At 33.1% G+C, this 22,149-nt stretch overlaps 1 protein-coding gene across 3 annotated transcripts in view; it reads right to left on the bottom strand.

The window, feature by feature from the left end:
• Positions 1 to 1,164: 1,164 nt before the first annotated feature.
• Positions 1,165 to 22,149, bottom strand: part of BMP5 (bone morphogenetic protein 5) — a 112,517-nt gene continuing 91,532 nt past the window's right edge. The window contains exons 4-7 of one of the 3 annotated variants that reach the window (XM_006926422.2): positions 20,477 to 20,671; positions 7,992 to 8,068; positions 6,595 to 6,705; positions 1,165 to 3,174 (exon numbers count right to left, since the gene is read on the bottom strand). In XM_006926422.2, the coding sequence (XP_006926484.1) occupies positions 3,025 to 3,174; positions 6,595 to 6,705; positions 7,992 to 8,068; positions 20,477 to 20,671 (533 nt within the window). In that variant the 3' untranslated portion in view covers positions 1,165 to 3,024. The remainder of the gene's footprint in view (positions 3,175 to 6,594; positions 6,706 to 7,991; positions 8,069 to 20,476; positions 20,672 to 22,149) is intronic. The other 2 variants (XM_006926423.2, XM_025042796.1) reach the window with 2 other exon arrangements.

Here is a 22,149-nt window from a genome sequence, read left to right as displayed (position 1 = left end):
ATTTCTAAAATGTCTTTCTCATTGTTAAAGGCTATATCTAGTCTGGTTTCTTCTGTCTTTGAAATCCTCATCTTTCAAACAATCTTAACAAATAGTACAATGGACTTTGAGGTAATTTTTGCAGAACCTTTACACTTTTTAAATTGCTAACTTGGATATGGTGTCACTTTTCTACCCAAATAAGAATACTGGCATTGATTGTTACATTTCCTATATTCTCGTCAGTTATAATCTTAACTAAACTTGATAGACTACAGATGTATAGATATATATTTAGCAATGTATAATTTTATTGAGAAAGGCATCTTACTTTAAACTTTAAAAAGTTCTAGCCACCCCCCCTCAAAAAAAAAGCAAAGAGAAAACAGGAAAGGATGTAATCTGAGATGGAAATTGGATGATAGATTGAGCATTTCGCTGAGTGGTTATGAGACAGTGACTTGTATTTGGGAATGAGGGTTTCTTCTGCCTTGAATGGAGCTGCAGCATGAGCTAATTATTCATTGTAAATGTCTTGGGAGATGATATTTGCCAGACTGTATAGTAGCCAGGAGACTCTGGCTCAGATTCGATGATGGTGATACAGGGATTATAAAATGACAGTTCCTTACTTGAGAAAAAATTAATTTTGGATTTTATTTCTTATATTTTTCTTATTTCTTTAGTTCAATGTAGCCATTTATTTTTGCCTTAGTTTTAAAGAACTTGAGTATTTGTGATTTATACCCTTCTATTTTCAGAAAAGATTAGGGCCACATTACAAAGCAAAAATACACATAAAGCAGAAAAATAAAAAACAAACACACAACTAACAAGTCAATTTATAACTAGCTAAAAAGACCTGAGGAGACTGGATCCTGTTAAAATAGACCAAATTATTGATTTCTAACTTGAGTAAAACCAAAGTAATACTAAAAATTTACTATAATAGTTTAGAATAATGTAACTGGACATATGGAGCTTATGGTTTCAATGAATTGAGGGGCGGGGTGGGGGAGAGAGAGAGAGAGAGAGAGAGAGAGAAACTGTGAAAATACTGATGCCAATAATCTCTCCTTAAATAAAAGAGAACAGGGAGGTTTTTCTCATTCTAATCATTTTTTTGCTATTAAAAATTTTTTTTGTTGTTTAAACAGATGAAGAAAATATTTATTTTATGGATTTTTGCTTTGTCCATTAACAGTGAGTTATTTATTATAATACAAAAATAAACTAGTTTTGACAATTAAAGACATAAAGAATCATCTAATCAACAAACATTTTATACCTGATATGCTTATAGTCTCAGTTTATGACACATTTAGTATCCCTCTTAAATAAAGAGTCAAATCAGGAAGCACAATCGAAACTAACATCACAAGTTTAATGTAGTTTAAAATATAGAAATATATTTAAACAGCACATTTAAAGAATAATATAATAGACTTCTGTTTCTTATTCTTACAATTGTATACTATTAATTCAAAAATATATTACTTAATGTACCCCCGATATAGTTATTATCAATTTTTTAAAGATAAACTGTATTTTAGAATAACATTGCAATATACCTGAATTACAAACAAACCCATAACATTTTTGAAGCTATTTATGATATGTTTTATTTGAAAGATCCAAAAGGATGATTAATAAATGGTGCTTTATGGATATTTTAGATGAACTATAAATAGGCCTAACCATGGAACCACCATAAATAGCAAGGTATGCATCTAAATGTTATTCTTCAACAAATCAGTGTATGTTAAAGAAAGCCTTAGAAGGCAGAGGGAGAAACAGAGAGAGAAAATTAATTTTAGAGGGAAGAACACACATGCATATACATACAACAGAACCTTCCCATTTGGAATTATTTGTGCTTCGAGGAGGGTTTATAAAATCCCCTTACAAACTAAGGTTTTCGTTGAGCTCATTCTCAAAGATATGAAAAATGGATTTCAGCTGTTCATTCTAAATGGCAATTCTGTCAAAGCCATTCTGGGATTTTTGGTAATTTCCTCCAGTTTAGTTTTAGTGCTTTACGCTAAATAAAATCCCTTGCATCATATCAATCAGTAGACTCAGTTATAAAGGAAAGCTAAAGAAAATGGCTCTGTCGGCATCTTTGCTCCAGTATATTTTATGCATACAATGACTTTTGTTTGTGGAGAGGGAAGTGGAGCACATGTAAATGTTTCCTTATTTTGGACTCCTTTTAAGTCAGAAAAAAAAATCTACAGCAGCAGTGTTCTAGATAATAGGCAGACATGATTTATTTGAGGTAAGAAGGTTGTACTACAATTTTTTAGTGTTAACTTGGAAAGTTATGGACACAGGTTCAAGCCTGTCTCCACAGAATTCCTGAAGCTTTGAGCTCTTTGCAGAATCTACAATCCTCAAGCCAAGAAGGAACATGCTCCTACAGTTACACCAATTCTGTTAAAGCAAACAGTTATAACAATTATGTGCAACCTTTCAGATTCTATGTTCTGCCTACTGTTTATTTATTCAAATCCAGTTCAACATTTTACTTTGCCTAATGAAGCAGAAACTCTAAAAGAAAAATTGTGTTTATCCAAGCATTTTTGTTTGGGTTGTTATTTTTTTAAGTTTTATTTCTAAATAAATATTCTACCATGGTTTTCATTGGCACAACATAACCAAATGCATTCAATTTCCTTCAACAATATTTAACAGTCAAAGGAGTTCTGTCAAATTTCAGAAAATTATATTAAAAAATTGCATTAGAAAAAATGTGGAAATGGAATTCAATCGAACTTAGCATATTCCATTGAAAGTTAGACTGGGCAATCTATTGTATAATGTAGTGAACTATAAAGTAGATTTTATTGATAAGGCATCCATAATGGGGAATATATACCTTCAAATAAATAAACGTGACTATATACATGATATTGTACATAGGTAGAGGGATGAAATGAACCAGACTAATTTTACAAAATTTTCCTTTTGTCTCAAAGCATACTTTTTTATTGTAGTCATAAACTTTAATACAGATCTTTTTCTTATTACCATTATTATTTAATATTAGTGGCAGCCACATGAGCGCACTACCATATTTCTGTATTTTTTCAATATGACATTGGAGCTGTCATCAAAATATAGCACAGAGATGGCATTTAACTTGGTTGGAGCACAACAAGGCTTTGGTACGTGGTCAGGAAACATCAGATGAACCTGGGAAAGAAAAAAATGTTTTATTTTGTTTTGTTTTTTTTTAAGAAATAAGGTAGACATTTTCTCTGCAGCTTTAAAATAATGTGCTTATTTACCACTCACAGCCAGACACACCCTGAAGCTGATCACCATTCTCTTCTTTACATTCAGTGGCTGAGGTAGTGGGGGTGAGGGGGTCGTGAAGGATGCATTCTAAAGTATATTAACACCTAGAATCAACCCAGCAGTTCTAACTATGTGTTGAGGCCTTGAAAAATGTTCTACCAAATAAGGAAAACTTTCTCTGTGGAATATTCAGTGGAAATTTTCCTAGGGGAAAGAACATGGCAACTAGCCCTGAGTTGCTTTTGCTTAAAATGACTCCTATTTACTTCATGAGAAATACAGAAGTTATAAATGCAAATCAATAAAGCCACACAATTGGACCATAGAAAGATTTGGATCTAAGAATTATTTTTTAAAGAATAAACAATAAGTCATAGAAGTTATGCCAACTCAATTTTCAATAGTAAAGGAAGCTTTAAAAAATCACAACAAAATAAACTCCAGGTATAATCCAATATTTAAAGCAATGATTTTAATCCTTTAAAGAACTTTTTAGCAGATTAGCTAGAGTTTAATATCTATTTATTTTCTTTCTCCCCTAGACAAGTGCCAAAGTCAGGCTAAGCTAAGTCAGAAGTAAGGAGCCTAGATATTTTACAAAATGTATATCCATCCCCTCTATAAGCCTAAAAAGGTGGCTGTACCTGGGAAGTGAAATGCTTAAGTAAAGGGTTTATTCTCATTTTGATCAGACTGGTAGTCTGCCTATGATCTGCAATAATTGAGCAAAGAACCAGAACATGGTTCCCCCTTTCCTACCCATCTACCCTAGTCCTTCCCCCAAAGGAGATTATGGGAAGTTCCACTGATGAGTCCTAAGGGATCTACAAAAACTGAATATAGCCTCTTAGAGTTTGGCTGCACAATGTCCTGGCTGAAATGATATAAGAGCACTGCATGTGGACAGAAACAGCAGGAAAAATGAGGTGATCTGACATGAATTTGAAATTTCCTAAGACCTCACGAAACTAAAAGTTGGATAGTTTCTACAAATTTCAGATGCAGCTTATGTCCCTCATCAGTTTTATCTTCCATAACCCACACATACATGATTGATAACCTGCTTTTAACAGCCTTGGCAGCCTCATGAAGCAGTTGCTCTTAAAAAAATGGGTTGTTCTTGAATGTATCTCAAGCATATTAGTCACAAACATGCTTTCCTTTAACAACAAGCATGCCTGTCTTCTTGTTTCATGACCTTCAAAGAACAAACACAGTGAGTGCACAATGCCAGGAAAAAAAAATCAAACTTCCTATGTACACTTCAAGTTTTGTGATGACTTATGTCCCACATCCCTGGATAGAGATGCAGAGCAGGATCTTGTTCAAAGTGCATGTCAGATTTTTTTGAATGTTTGTTTTTCCACACCGCCTTCTAGACTACAGCCCTAAAAGCTGACAACATGTAATTATATATTTATAAGAAAAAAAGAAAAAAAATGAGATAAAGAGGTAGTATTTTACAGAGTTTTTCAATGATTAAGCATTACTTAGCCTGAAAGAAAGTTTGATACATTAGATATGTACCTCAGGAAGCAAGTCTACTTTCTGAGTCATTGGAATGACAGTAAAGAGGCAAAGAATTTTTTGAGAAATCAAGTGGCATTTTTCTATAAGCTAATAGTGGCTATTCCTCTGTGACCCTACAGAAAGACAGTGATCATGTCAAGGCATAATAGAGCAGCATTACTCTCTAGACCAGCTTTTAGCAATCTGAATTATCATAGACAAGGATAAAAGGCTAGATTTCCTAGAGATTTTTTTTTTTTTTAGTAGTGGAAGTTTGAATACACCCATCTTTGCAAAGCATACCTTCTCTTCATGCTCCAGAAATGATACCCTATATCAAAAAGATAAGTCTTTACAGACAGCAAAGATGAAGTTATATCAAACTTTAAAATGACCCCAAGAATTTATACTTTGTATATGGCTTAGAAGTAGGCAATTTCATTCGTCATGACTCAGAAAAAGAATAAGATTTATAAATGATTACTTTTCAAAATGTTTATTTGTTTTTATCTCTCTGTTTTTCTTACACCAAAGTTATTTTCAAAGTTTTTGACAATGCCCATGCTCTAGTTGTTATAGATGTGTCTTTGGTTTCTACCTCTTCTGTAACATCTGTGAAGTCAGTGAAGTTGCCAGCAAAACATCAAGTCATTCAACAATTTACTCTATCAACATATATACATATATATTTATATGTACATATGTATATATGCTATTCCTTACTCAAAAGAAAACTGAGATACCCTTTCCATCAGCTTTAAATTTTAAATTAAGTGAAAAAAAAAAAGTAACCTGAAGATTCAACTCTTTACAAATTCAAATAGTTACTTTTTTTTTTTTTTGGTCATAAACAAGCGTTTGTCTCAAAGATAGATTTTTTTTTTTTTTCTAATAGTTACTGCTCTTTTACTGCCATCCACCAGATAACTCCATTCCATTATTAAGTCTGGAGTCTAAAATAATTTGTTCCCTTCCTTCCCTCCTAATTACATATTGTTAAAATTTTTATATTAACTCAAACATTAACTTGGAATTATATCACATAATCTATTGCACCTTCCAAGAGCCTGTCAGTCTTTCAGAGATCGTCCCTCTGCCACATCAACGTCACACACCATAAGGCAGATACATCAAACTCTTCGAAGGTTTCATGAGCTCATTAAATACAGTACAACCATTTAGAGATCATGAAATCAACATTTCGTATCTTTTTCACAAAAATAAGCCTAGGTTCTTACAGATTAAATTACTACTAAATTCCTGAGTGTGGAAAGGAAAAAAATGAAGATTAACTTCCACCTTAAATATTACCAAAAAAAAGGTAGCAAAAAACAGAAATGAGTCTTCTACTTATATTCTACATTGAAGAACTCTCATAATGCCACAGTGTTATGAAAAATTCCTAAATAATTAGAGTAAAAGCCTTCATATTAAATTCAGTACAGCTATTATTCAATGATTTTGCAATAATTACTAATGAATTGCTAGGTTACAAAGAGCTGCTGTGAATCCGTGTGGTCAGTCAAATTACATAGCAGAAAAATCAGGGTAGAATAACCACATCGTATCATTACTCTAATTCTCCTAGCTAAATCCTTCCCCATTCTGGAATGAGGATTATCCTTTAAATCAGGGTGAATTTCCTGACTATTCTTATAATTTGTGTGTTACTTTGGCTCTAAAACATACCAAAGGAGTTTGAGAAGATAATGCATTGATAACTATAAATGGGTGCTTTCCTTTAAAATAACTTTATATGATTCTTACACCGTAAACCATTTCTAATCCTATAAAAACAAAACATACCAGAGTTTGAACTATGGCATGGTTAGTAGCATTCATATGGGCATTGAGTGGAAAAGAACATTCTCCATCACAATAAAATGCAGCATATCCTTCTGGTGCTATAATCCAGTCCTAAAATGCACAAAAAAAAAAAAGAAGAAAGAAGAAAAAAGAAGAAGGAGGAAGAGGAGGAGGAGGAGGAGAAGAAGAAGAAGAAGAAGAAGAAGAAGAAGAAGAAGAAGAAGAAGAAGAAGAAGAAGAAGAGGAGCTAGAAGAAGAAGAAGACGACGACGACGACGAAGAAGCAGCAGCAGCAGGAGGAGGAGGAGGAGGAGGAGGAGGAGGAGAAGAAGAAGAAGAAGAAGAAGAAGAAGAAGAAGAAGAAGAAGAAGAAGAAGAAGAAGAAGAAGAAGAAGAAGAAGAAGGTAATATTATCAAAAAAATTCTTAAAAATATTCAAATATATTTAATCTGGACAGGTTTTTTTTCTCTTCTTGGTCTAACAATTAGTCTAAAAAAGATAGCCTCCCTAAAACCCTCAATTTATTTTTAAGTCGAAGATTACAACAAAAGTATAAATATTTTCTCAAGAAATTGTCCTCTTTAATTTCTCCCAATAGGTTGTTATGTATAATATTTATAGTATGTATTAATCTATGCATTCATGAATAACACCAAAATCACAAAATAGCATTCTAAATATTCTTTAAACAGGAAATGATGAACTCTGGAAAGTTCAAGTGAACCAGAAAAAAAAAAAATGGAATAAACGAGATAATTCTCATTACTTCTTAATAACTCATTTCTGGTTTTAGAATCTTAATAACCTCCTAAATCTTTATTATTTGTTCCTTGTGCTGGTTTCTTTTCATTCATGCATTAACTTTAATTTCTTTAGAAGAAATGAATTGGAGTGAATTCTTGAAAACTCTACATGAAAGATTTTAGAAAGCTAAAAAACTGGCACATGTAATGGGTGCCTTAATTTTTTTCCCAGAGAGCTACAACTTGGCCCAAATGTAAAATTATTGAATGATTTAATAATATTAAAGGTTTATCATAAATTTGAAAATGTTTGCATTAATATTACTTCTGAAAATATTAAATTAATATGATATTAATCTGAAAGAAGTACTAAAATTAAAAATTGGGGCTATTTAAACAACAGCACTTTTTTTACTTTCTAAATATAGGGTTACATTTCTTCAAAATTGTTTTTTAACTGTAAAACCTAAAAATTATGTTTCAATGGTGAACGATAATGGGAAAACTAAAATGATGTGGACAATCCATGTACTGAATAAACATGTTAAAAATCATTACTTACTGTATTAGAAAAATTACTAACAAAGATTACAAGTAACTCGGGATTTATCATAAAGTAGAAAGAAACAGTTAAAATGACTGACCATCCTTACCTGCCATCCCAGATCCCGGAAACTCACATAAAGTTCATGCTTCTTACAGGCTTGTTTTTGTTCACTTGTATTATAATCTGAAAATAAAAATCAGATTTTAAACAAATGGCAGCTTATTGGGTATACTAATATTTCTTTTGTGAGGTTACCGATAAAAAAGAGGCTGTATTTAAAGTTATAAAATATGATTTTGATCTTAAAGCTAGAGCAACTTACTAACCATGTGAACATCAGACAAGTCACTTGTTATGAGTTTCTTATTCTGTAAAAGGTAGACAATACCATTTACTTTTTGAGGTTCTAATAAGAATTTTGTTAGATCTACCCCTCCCCCATGTAATGATTCACAGCCTGATGCCTGCAATTCATTGAACGCTAGCTGCTCACTGAATGTTTATTCATTAATTTATACACGCTATAGTGGCACTTCATATATTTATACATAGTAAATGTTGACATAATATTTTTTGGCTTTAAGTTAAATTTATTGGGGTAACATTGGTTAATAATATTATATAGGTTTCAAGTATACAATTCTATAATACATCATCTATATATAGTAAATTGTGTTCACCACCTAAAGTCAAATTTCCTTTTGTAACCATGTATTTGATGCCCTTTGCCCTTATATACATTCCCCCTTCCCCTCTGGTAACCACTAAGCTATTGTCTGTATCCATGAGTCTCTGTTTGTTTGTCTTGTTCATTTGTTGCTTTCAGTTTTATATCCCACATATGAATGAAATCATATAGTTCTCAAGTTTTTCTCTCTGATTTATTTTGCTTAGCATGGTCATCTCAAGATCCATCCATGTTGTCATAAATGGCAGTATTTCATATTTTCTTATGTCTGAGTAATATTTCTTTGTATATATGTACCACATCTTTATCCAATCATCTGATGAAGGACACTTTAGTTGTTTCCATGTCTTGGCCACCATGAATAGTGCTGCAATAAATATTGGGGTACATCTATTTTTACGAATAAATGTTTTCAAATTTTTGTGTAGATACTCAGAAGATTGATTGCTGGGTCATATGGTAATTCTATTCTTAAATTTTTGAGGAAATTGTTTTTTATAGTGGCTGTACCAATTTACATTTCCACCCGTAGTGTGTGAGGATTCTTTTTCTTCCCCAAAATAAAGGATAAACATCATATAATTATATCAATAGATGCGGGGAAAGCATTTGACAAAATACAGCATCCATTTATGATTAAGACACTTAACAGAATGGGTATAGAAGGGAAATATCTCAATATAATAAAGGTCATATATGACAAACCTTCTGCTAATATACTTAATAATGAAAAACTGAAATCTTTTCCTCTAAGATCAGGAAAAGACAGGATGCTCAGTCTCACCACTTTTATTCACTATAGTATTGGAAGTCTTGGCTAGAGCAATAAAGAAAGAGAAAGAAATCAAAGGTATCCAAGATGGAAATGAAGTCAAATTGTCATTTTTGCAGATGACACGATTCCTTATTTAGTAAAACCTAAAAACTCCATCAAAAAAAAAAAAAAAAAACAAATAGAATAAAGCTGCAGGATACAAAATCGACATATAAAAATCCATTGCATTCCTATATATACTAAAAATGAAATTTCAGAAAAATAAATAAAAAAGCAATTTCTTTTGCAATTGCAATAAAACGAATAAAATATGTAGAAATTAACTTAACAAAGTATGTGAAGGACCAATACACTGAAAACTGTAAGACATTAATAAAAGAACTAGAAGAAGACACAAAAATATGAAAAGATAGTCTTTGTTCATGGATTGGAAGAGTCAACATAGTTAAAATGGTCAGATTACCCAAAGCAAAATATAGATTTAATGCAATCCCCATCAAAACCCCAATGGCATTTTTTAAAAAGAAATAGAATAAAACATCAGATTTATATGGAATCACAAAAGACCCCAAATAGTCAAAGCATCCTGAGAAAATTATGCCTGACTTCAAATTATAAATATTATACCAGTTTTATACATTTTTTAAATTAAAAAATCAACAAATGATTTGGAGTCAAAACATACTTCTTTTTTCTTCTCTCTCACTCTCAAATTCAATTTTCTAGGAAATCCTGTACATTTTTCCTTCAAATATGTCCAAAAGACACCCACTCTGACTACCTTCACAACTGGTCCTCATCCAAGCCACTATCATCTCTCACCTGAATTATTGCAATATCTTCATTAATATTCTCCCTGCTTCTGCCTGGCTCTCTTAAAACAAAGCAGCCAAATATACTTTTAAATAAGTCAATTGAATTTCATCACTCCCCAGCAAAGTGTCCCATGATGATTTCCCATATCCATGAGAATGAAATATTTCCACATTGGCTTACAAGACTATATGATTTGGCTCCATTACCTCTCTGACTCATTTCTTACTACTCTTCCTCTCCTTCATGCCACTCCGGCCATGATACCACCTTGTTGTTTTGCACACAGGTCAGCTTCCCTCCACCTAAGGGCCTTCAATCTCACTATTCCTTCTCCCTGAAATGCTCTTCCCTTGGATATCTATATAACTAATACAGCTTGTTCGATTCTTCACTTAGGCAGCATCTTGTCAACGAGGCCTTCATTGATTACCCCAAGATCACTACTCTCGCTCCAATATTTCTCATCTCCTTCCCTTTGCTCTGATTTTTTCCCATTTCATTTATCATTTTTAATACACTATGCCATTTACTCATTTATTATGTACATGGGTTCTTGTCTGTTTCTTCCTACTAAAATGTCAACTCCACAAGGGTAAAATTCTTGTTTGGTTCTGTTTGCTTTTCAAGTGTCAGGAACAGTACATGGCATGCAGTAAGTACTCAAATATTTGAGGCATTAATAAATAAATTTCTCAGAGTGTTCTGCAAATGATTTGAAGCAAAGGAAATACGTTATTTCCATTACATATTTTGGACTATAACCTGAAAAACTCATAACCTTTTATATTGTTTAAAAGAGTTAAGGATAAATGGAGAGCTCTAATCTTGCTTGCAGAATAAAGCACCAAATAAACACAGAACTTTACAGAAAACCTTCCTGTATTGTTTTATTTGAAGTTTGTTCACACTTTATACCAATTTTTAAAAGCTAACCCATTTTGATCATTTTCAATACGAAATATGAATGAAGGAAACATTTAGGGTAAGAGAGTCAGCAAAATAATTTATTTTCAAAGAAGACAGTTAAGTTTTTCTTCCAGAAATAAATGCTACATTTACTCTGACAGTTGTCTCTGGAAAATCAATGTAGTTGGTTTACTATGCAGAGCAGTCTGTCTTAAGGTATCACCTTCCAGTTTAATTATCCTCAACCTCTAATAAAAATGTAGACACATCAAAGATCCAAGGAGCCTGTCTCATTGGACCCTGTCATCTGCCTTTCACAGTTACTTCAACTATTCATTTATTTAATGTCAGTCTACAAAATAAGATAATAATTAAATTTTGAATTCAGAGACATTTTTCCCTCTAGATCAGAGTTATTCCCACTATGCAATTACCTTCATTAAAACAAATTAAATATGTCAATAATGACAGAAGATGGAGGAAAAGATTTATTTGAAACTCGGCACTCTTTGGGTAAACATTTCCCTTTATGAGAATTGCACAGGTTAACTTTGTTTAGATAGTGGACAAGTGCACTGTGACGCTAAGTACAATAACATGAAATGGTAGGTTCCCTCTATAATTTTTAGGGAAAAGGAAAAATTGATTATGGTAGTAGTTTGTTTGCATAAACTACTTGATATCTAGAAATTTTAAAAAGTCAGCTATGCATTAGGCCAGGAGTCAGCAAACTTTTTCTTTAAAAAGACAGATAGTAAATATTTTAGGCTAAGGGGTCTTTCTTAATTCAACTTTCAACTATAATACAAAAGCAGCCATAGACAATATGTAAATGAATGGATGTGGCTATATTCCAATAAAACTTAACTTACGAATACTAAAATTTGATTTTTATGTGATTTCTACATGAAACAAAATATTCTTCTTTTGAGTCTTTTTTAAACATTTAAAAATGTAAAAAACATCCTTAGCTATTGGGCTAAACAGAAACAGGCAATGGGCTGAATTTGGCTCTCAGGACTCACTTTGCCAACTCCTGCATCAGACAATAAGGGGAATATTTATTCTTTTATCCTCGTCTTAATTGAAAACATTGAATATGAATAAATATATTGTAGCCAATAACACACACAAGTATATGTGAAAAGCCATAAAATATGTATATGGTTATTTGAATTCCATATTTATAAAAAAAGAAAGTAAAACTTAAAAGTAAAAATATATCTGTTCCATCTATGCAGCTCTTCGTGCAGGCTAAGTGATGTATATAATGTAACATCACATAAAGGTACCGAGCAATGAAATTTATAACAGAATCTGGTTCCAAGAATCTGATTTCATAGAGCGTTAGGACCATATGCTTATTCTGTCAGAAATAAAAATTAATGGATACTGAGTGAAGTAAATGTTGTATCCAAACCAGCAAAGTCTGCAGTTAGGTTTACTATAAATAGTTGGCTGAATAAACTGTGGGAGGAAGGGTAGGGAAATTAGATTTATATCGTTCAAAAATATTGATTGACCGCCCTTGAGATATCAAAATAAAATGGACATAATTCTACTGTTGATGAACCTATGCGCAAATGAGGAGTCGTGCCGACACTAGAGAAGTATCCTAACATCCCTGAACCACAGCATAGGTATCATAAATACAGCGTTTCTCCATTTTGTCTCTTAATGGTAATAATATTGGGAAACCAGTGCCAACATATTGAAAATATTGTTAAATACTTCATGCCAATTATTTTTATGGTCAATTTCTGAAAAGAAAGCAAATTCGATTTTTTTCTCAGCTTTATATTTTAAAATTATTTTGCCTTAGAAAAAAATATTTCAAAAAACAAAATAAAACACATGGACATTAAATGTGGTTAAAATAAATTCTGAGATCTACATAGGGCTTCAATGGTCAGTCTACTAGTCCCTGACGAAACAACCAAATAAACATGGGCTAGTCTAGCTATGAAGGGTACAAAAGAAAATCAAATCCAAAAAACTCTGTATTCCAATATGGGTTTCTTTTTTAATCTATTATTAGTTTCTTTAAGGGACAAAATATTGATAAATCTGTAAATGAAAACAATTCAAAATATAATTTAACATTTAAGCACATCAACAGCTTAAACAAGCCAAACATGATGAAATGCTGTGTTTCAAAGTGAAAGAGAAGATATTAATATTTTCACGCTTAGTTCCCAAAGGGAAAACGTCATAAAAGAGTCAGGATTTCAATTAATTTATAGAAAATGGAAATGACAAATGAATAAAGGTATAAGAAGTAAAAAAGCAGAAATGATGCTACAGTCGAATAATGTAAATTTTGATTTGGCCTTGGAGATAAAGTCATGATAAACACAAAGTAATAATTGCCCCTAAAGATGACAGACTTCAAAATGTTATAGCTTCTTTGGTTTAATCACCATCTTCCATATCCAGTGAACTCCTCACTCGAATTTTGCAAAATCCAGTAGGAATTAGTGATATTTATTTGTGTATGGATAACTGTGTTAGTCTCTGTACGAATGTGTGATGCAAAACATAGACCACAAAATAACAACTGTCTGGTGTGTTTGCTTAATTCTGCTTAGCAAAGCATCTATGTGGATGATCCAAAAACATTCTCACCTTAGAGCTTATTGACATAAAAACCTGTCCACAAAACTGAGTTTCAAACTGCCTGGCAGAAATCTCTAAATGCAAGTTTCTGAGACGCCTCCTACTTACTATTTTTACTTCTGACCTCACACTTCTTTGATGCTTACTATTTTAGTCAACAGGATCACCAATCATCTCATGGCCCAAGCCAGAAAATCTAGTAAGTTTCTTGATTTCTTTTTCTCCTTCATATCCTTCATTAAACTGGTGCACAAAACCCCACTAAACTGACTCATATCTAGACTAGTTAACCTGTTGGAAGCCCTCTGTACTCTCGGTTACCTCATACAACCTCAACATCCTCTTCTGACAACTTCATCCTAGGATAACATTTTATCCCTACTCTTCTATATCTCTGACTATCAGCCTTTTGTCTCTTTCATAGAATTGCTCTTTCTCCACAGTCTATACTTGATATTGAAGCTCCCACTGGAGGCTCTATCCTTGACATTTTTCTCTTTCTTTGTTTTTTATGGCACTGTCAAGTCGTATGCTTCATCTAGCAATTTGGGCTCATATCCACCTCTTTTCCTGCACCTTCCACTAATTTTCAACACTCCTAACTCAAGAGTTCCATTTCACCCAGCCCCAGTTGGCCTCATCCCACATGTTTTGGTTTCCACTTCTACTCTTTTCAATCTATAATCTTTATTGCTTGGGGCATTGAACTAGCCTCCTAATCATATTTGGGCTTTCAGTTTCCTCCCTTGGCATTCCATCCTTCGCTCTGATGCCAAATTTAAATTTTTAAAATGCATATCTGATTATGACTTTCCTTTTCCTAATTGCCTTTATGAAGACAGCATAGCTCCTTACTATCACATACTACTCTTTATGACTTGGTTCCTGCAAATTTTTCTAGCTGATATCACACTCCTCTCACATGAGTACTTGCATGTCCAGCCATTTGACACTGGCACTTGGCTCTATAACTACATGCATCAATCTGAAATAGCTTCATCCTCCTTTCTATTTCTGAAAAATGTCTATTCTTTCTCATATAAGTCCTTCATGAAGTCTTTTGGGGTATACCTAGGCACTGCTTAGATTCTCTATCCTTACTATTCTCATACTACCTTATACCTACTCTAATAAAATTAAGCTCTCGGTAATTACTAATGTACATGCCTTGTCTATGAAAGTGATTTTTTAAGAAAGCAAGGTCTTTATGCTATCCATCTTTTATGAACATATAGTTAATACTGTACTTGTCACATAATGTGCTTATTTAATATTGAATACATATTATTTTATAATAAATTATGCCTAGTTATAGTCTTTCTGTGGATTCTCTTTAGACAGAGATGATACAGACACACTCCATTAATGTCTACTGGCAAGTTTATTTTTACTATTATATAATTAATTGCTTAGGTGGATTGGCCAAAGTAACTTAAGGACTCTAAAATCCCTTTTGCTTATGAAGTCTCAAAGGCCAATAAATCCCAATAAAGTATCAGGGCATATGGATACTTATTAAAAAGAGAGAGGCAATTTCTAGTTTTCTCTGATGTAAGAGTCTGAATTCTTTATGTACCAGTTCTGAAAAACCAAACCATATGAAGTCATTTAAAAAAGAACAATGATAATGGCTAACACTATAATAAGCATGTGCCACTCTTCTCAGTTCTTTATATATATTAACTCTTTTAATTCTCACAATTCATATAATCTTACCCTATGAGGCAGATATTATTAACATTCTCACTTTACCAATGAAGAGACAGTGGCGGAGAGAGGTGACATATCTTGTCCAAGATTTTACAACTAGTAAGTAGCAGACCCAGATTAAATGACAGAATGATATATAGATAAAGAGAGATAAGTGGATAGGTGACAGATAATAGATAGATAGTTAGATGGATGGATGGATGGATGGATAGATAGATGATAGATAGATAGATAGATAGATAGATAGATAGATAGATGATAGATAGATAGATGGATGGATAGAGTGGGATAGCTAGATATTATATGCATCAAAATAATTATTGCCTTAGGAGAGAGTCCTAAAATTTTGCACGACTCAGTGTACAGATACCAAATTTTAGTGTTAATTACTGTAGAAATCATGTGGATTAGAAACATTTTATATATGTCGCCTTATGGGATTTGCACTGCAGCATTGATTTTGAGAACTCCAATTTAGAAACAACCAAAATGTCTTTTAAGAGTGACATGATTAAATAAACTCTGATATAAGCACTATTGAATATATTGCAGCAGTTAAAAGAATGACGTCACCAATTTGAAAGTCGGCTGAGACAATTGTTATAAATTACATAAAAACAACTATATCATATTTCAAAAAGGGCAAAATTGTGGAGAGAATAAATAGATAGGTGGTTGCTATGGGGAGGGAGGGATGAGTAGGACACAGGATTTTTAGAGCAGTGAAAATACACCATATGATATTATAGGAATGGATATATGTCATTATACATTTGTCCAGACAAAGAATGTATAACACTAAGAGTGAACCTTGATGTAAACTATAGACTTTGGGTGACTGTGATGTGTCAATGCAGGTTCATCTTCGTAACACATGTACCATTCCAGTGAGAGATGTTGACAGGGGAGACTACGCATGAGTGGGGACAAGGAGTACACGGGGAAGCTCTGCCTTCCTCTCAATTTTGTTGTAAACCGAAAAGTGCTCTAAAAGACAGTCTTTAAAATAGATAAAACATATCCTTCATGTAATTAAAAATGCATAATGAAAATATAGTATCTAAAAGAGACTTATGTATAGAGGAAAAGATCTGGAAGTACATGTAGCCTGTAGATGTTTGTATTAAGATAATCTGTCACAAAAGGATTAGGTGATCAAGAGAGAATTTTAGTCTTACTTATGATTTGATTGTTTTTAAATAATTAAAATTATATTAATTATATGATATAAAACATTCTAAACGAATAATTCCAACTAATTGTTCTTTCTGGTTTCGATTCATATGTTTGTCCAAGAGGCATTACTTTACATTGTATTCAGCAGGCAAGAGTCAGTGATCAGAGTTGAAAATAAGTGCAGAATGCTTTCATTTTAATGACTTTTTGAAAGACTTGTCCTAAGAAATCACCATGGTTTCAGGCAGGGCCAAAAATGATTCACCTTCAAAGATCCCCAGTATCAAGTATACAATAAGCAGTCTTTCCAAGCAGTTCTTCAGTGAACCAGTACTTGCCATTTGCCCTTTTAGTTCTAAATTCTTAAAGCTCTATTATTTTCAGAACTGATATAGTCCTTAGAATAGCATCTTGCTCTTTAAATTTTTATCAATCCAGTGCCTTTATATCTTAAAGAGTGGCTACTTAAAATTTAGCTATTGCCTCCGTTTTCTTCTCCCACACCCAAATTCAGACAAACAGCCACTGTACTGCCTCATTGTAAAACCGGCACTATCTCCACAACATGACTGCTCAAACCTCTTGACAAGAAGCTGAAGAGGAACAAAGAGGGACAGTTTCTACAGAAAATCTGGGAGCAGTGGTTCTGTGTATATTTACCTGAAAAAGAAAGTTAGTTTTTCTCATACAGCCAACACATTAACTGATTCAGTGAGTATTTGGGGGTTCCTGTTTTATGCTAGACACTGTTCTAGCCTCTCCCATAAGAGTATGGGAGAATACAGGGCATTGAGAAATTGGAAGGCAAGAATCTTTGAAGTGAAAGAAATGGGATAAAGACAGCAATAATGACCTGGACTAACATTTGATGACGTGATTTGGAAAAAAAATACAATCAGGAAAACATCTACTACAACTCTCCCTCCCATCTTCCTTTTTTAACCATGGAGTCTTTGCACAGTATTTTACTATAAAAGCCTATGTACTATTACAGTATTTATTATTTATATTTGGATAATTTTAAAACTTCACTGGTATTTCAAGAATCCTAAGTATCAAATTTTGTGTTTATGCTGGTATTATTCCCTTTCCTTAAACCCCTTTGTCTTTTAGGCAAAATTCTATGAGATTTTTCCAATCTGCTTGATTACTACCTATTTAAAGGTTAAGTCTCGTAGACACAAACCAGCTACTTTCATCCTTCTTATCTAAATATGAAAACGCTCCAAAACCATCTATGACATATTTCACAGAAATGGTTGCCAATGACAAACTTTCTAAAAAGAAAATATTGGTCTATATTAGAATAATTTTGTACTCTAAATAGTGTTAGGAAACTGGTGAAAAGTTATGTGATTTCTGTTCCATATGTTTTATTCATCACTAGTTATAGAAGTACATTTGTTACTTGTGGTCAGGAAGAGAAGATAAATAGAGTTCACCAATAGGGAAAAGGACTTTGATGATTTCAGTCTCTGCACCGCCTCTGCCAGAGTCGTTAGGAGCTCTAATAATAAGTATGGAACTTATGCTTTTCCCTTTGTAATTTCCTCAAAAATTATTTACTATCTATTCAAGGTTTAACAAACTTTTTACTTAATACAGTCTGCTATATTAAATTAAAAACATTTCAACCAATTTCAGAACCATTCTGCATGAAAAGAAAAATATACAACTTTGATGGGCTAGTATTTACAAAGAAGGAAAGGTCTTAGAAAGTTATTTTTCTCCATCTTTCATATTTACCAATTATAATTTTTGCCAAGCTAAATATTTTATGAAAATCTTTATAAAATAGCTTTATAATAGAGCATTACTACCATGTTTTACTTTCAAGTGAAAAAGATGATTAAACTTATTTGTTGGAAAATTATTTTAAAACCGCTCTATATGTTACATGTAATTGGGTATAATGCAATTCCATATAGAAATCATCTCCCCTGCTTCTGTTGCTACCTATACCAAATAGACTTCTTTCTAAGATGATTTTTCTGGTCTTCATACTTTAGGAAGATTCCGATGAATTCCATCTAATATTTCTGTTGAGAGTCCCAGGTGCAAAAACAAACAAACAAACAAATAAATAGCAAAAAAACCAGTTATGTGTTTTTGCCTTGTTTGTAATCATTCTTATTTAACACTCATACATGTTTGAGTAATAGAAAGTGCAGTATGGTTTGTCAGTTTCAAGTGATTTGGGGACAAAAAATGAAGATTTCAGGAATGATGGCAAACAGTCTGAATGTGTCTTTTTAGAAGAGCAAAGCATTCTAATTTGCTAAAAAAACATATGCAAGGATTATGTCTGTTTTATTTACCAGCTCATCTATTTTACCTCCCAAGTACTCTGCATGTGGTGGCCATTAACAAGGAAGAATGCATATTTTACAAATACACAAATATGATACACTAAGTTGGGATGTTCTAGGGCAGCAGTCCCCAATCTTTTTGGCACCAGGGACGGGTACTCCTATGAGAATCTAATGCCTGATGATCTGAGGTGGAGCTGAGGCGGTGATGCTAGCACTGGGGAGCAGCTGCAAATTCAGATGAAACTTCACTCACTCGCCTACTGCTCACCTTCTACTGTGCAGCACAGTTCCTAACAGACCACGGACCAGTACCGGTCCTTGGCCTGGGGCTTGGGGACCCCTGTTCCAGGGTAAGTTTTCCCCTTCAAATAGACTTATTATTTGTAAATAAAGATAATTTCTTGGAATAAAATAGCCATCATTTTCATCTAAAAAAGGCTTATGACAATCTGTTTGCAGCCTGGACAAACCAAAATACTTATTGGCATAAATAATATGATTAAATCACTTCAGATTTTGGCAATTAGATACATTCAGATCAGCTGTACTTTTATCTCCTTTCTACCAGTTAAAAGACATCTGTGTCCATATATTTATTGCAGCATTATTTACAATAGCCAAGATATGGAAGCAACCTGTGTCTGTCAGTAGATGAATGGATAAAGAAATGGTACATACACATAATAGAATATTACTCAGCCATGAAAAAGAAGGAAATCTTGCCATCCGCAACAACATGAGTGGACCTAGAGGGTATTATGCTAAGTGAAATGAGTCAGACAAAGACAAATCCCATGTGATTTCACTCATGTGTGAAATCTAAAAAACAATATAAATGAACAAACAAAACAGAAACAAAGTCATGGATACAGAGAACATTTTGATATTTGCCAGATGGAAAAGGGTTTAAAGGGATGGGTTGTAGACCTAAAACTAATGTAATATTGTATATTAACTGTAATTCAAAAAAAAATTTTTTAAGTAGATTAAATTGCAAGCTCATTGAGATCAATCGTGCATTTGTAATATTTTACTGTTAGATTTTATATACACTTGTGTGTATATACACATACTTAAAGCAGATTATCTAGATAATAGCCCTCCAAATAATTAATAAAAATATAAATATTATCTTAATTATCTTAATTTCTGTTTCTATTGTCAGAAAAAGAAAAATTAAGCTGCCTGATTCACATGTATTGTTTTAAGTACTAAAGAAATATTTTTATGTTCAATTTACCTGGTTACCCATTTACATCTGAGAGGCCCTGGGGAAGTCAGCTCAGCCAGTTTTACAGTTCAGTTTTGGCTAGACTTTGTTGATGTAGCCATTTCATAATTTTATTACTGCCAGCTTGGTTTTAATTTGAACTGAATCTTTCAACATATGAAGGCAAGCCATACTTATTTTAAAAAGAATTACTGAGTGATTCGCTGATGAAACATTCTGGAGATGCTAGAAACATTGTTGGATGATTTAATAAACCAAATAAAGGTATATATACAGAGGGTAAATTTATTGTGGCTATTTGATTTGCAACATGTGACCCCATAACTCTCTGTGCACAACTGCTGCTCTGGTTTTATCTTACCTCCAACACTGGACATTCTGGAGGAGTCCTGATGAGAGTTGGATTTATTGCGGTTTTGATTTTTCCGTTTGTTGGCTGCTCTCACAGATCGAAGAAGTACCTCACTTGCCTTGAAGAAAGCCACCATGAATGGTTGTTTTGATTGAGGCCCGTGTCTCCCCACAAGACCAGCAGATTTTACGTTGATACTACGTCCTAGAACAGAATGCACAAGCACTTGGTTTATGAAAAAGAGATAAAGTTTACCTGATGTGAATGAATCCTGAGGGTACTTTGAAAAAGGAAAAAGTTTTAAAACATTATCGGAATGTTTCCTTCTCAGGCCAAAAATTCTTATAAACATTCAAAGTTTACTATTACAGACAATTATCCATGCTTGGTTTTTCGGGTTGCATTATTCTTCCACCACAGAACACCCTCCAGCTGCCTCTACAAACTTCTCAGACCTAGAAGTCAGCAATACGATACATGGGAAGACTTGACTATCATCAGCCTGGAAATGTGCACGTTATGTAACAATTTCAGAAATATTAGCTATGGGCTCTTCTGCATTAAATTCTCTGTAAGTTTTCTCTAAGTGGTAAAAGCTGAATGGTTGGCTGGATGTTTCTACTTTCTCCAGCTTACTTCAAGCCTTTCAAGTGTTAATTAGCGCTGATAGCCTCTCCCACTTCACCTCTGGCCTGTGCCCAGCAAACTTTACAAAGCTGTGCTCTACTTAAAGCTCTTTGCAGGTCAATCTAAAAGCTCCTGCTACGTAGTGATTGGGGTTTGGTGTTAGCTCCATTTTTTTCTCAATGTGAAATAATTTGAAGTAAATAAGAAAATTTCAGAATTCCTCTCCCATTGAGGAATGTTTACTAAAAGGATTTCAGAAAATTCAAACCAAACGTGGAGATTTTCAGAAAGGAGAAAAATTTCAGATGAGCTTGGAGACTGACCTTTGTCTCTAAACCAGGCTCTATCCCATACCCTTCTGAGCCAATTAGTGTGGTTGTGTATCAGAGAAGAAGGGCCCATTTATACAGGAGTTAGAAATCCAGGTGTCCTGTAGACTAAAAATAGATAAAGTACCTCTCCCATTGGAATAGTAATAATAATGCCAAATATATTTGGATCATTTGCTGTGTATGTGCTAGGCATTTTACTATTTCTCATGTGTTAGTTAATTTGAGTCCACAAATACTCTAGAAATTATGTATTACTACTTTCCACTTTTTACAATTCCCTTTTGTTATTATTTTCTAGTTTAAAATAATTATCACTCAAAAGGACATTATATATAATATAAATATATAATAATATATGTAAAGAAAACCATTGGCTGATATCTAGTTCTATGAAAATTACCCAAAGAGGATGAACTATTTAATCTTAAATTGTAACTTTGAGAATTAATCAAAATTCATGCAAAGTTTCTACTCTAGATACAGAAAATACCAACCTTTGAAGAGTAATATATAATGTGGTTTGAAATATGTGCATGATTGACTCTGCCTTGCCCCATGAGAGATGTGCATGTTTTCTTAAAATATTTATTTAGTAAAGACTGTGGAGCAACCTCAGTCCATTGTAAGACCTGACTCACCTTGGAAGAAAGAAAAGGAAAACAAGTCCCTGAAACGGCATCAATGGCATTTCAGCAAATAAACTCTTGCTCTTGACAAAATTTA

Source organism: Pteropus alecto, unplaced genomic scaffold (assembly GCF_000325575.1).
Source record: "Pteropus alecto unplaced genomic scaffold, ASM32557v1 scaffold7, whole genome shotgun sequence".
NCBI classification, from domain to species: domain Eukaryota; kingdom Metazoa; phylum Chordata; class Mammalia; order Chiroptera; family Pteropodidae; genus Pteropus; species Pteropus alecto.
Note: the sequence above shows the minus strand (reverse complement) of the source record. Positions and strands in the feature narration are given on the sequence as shown.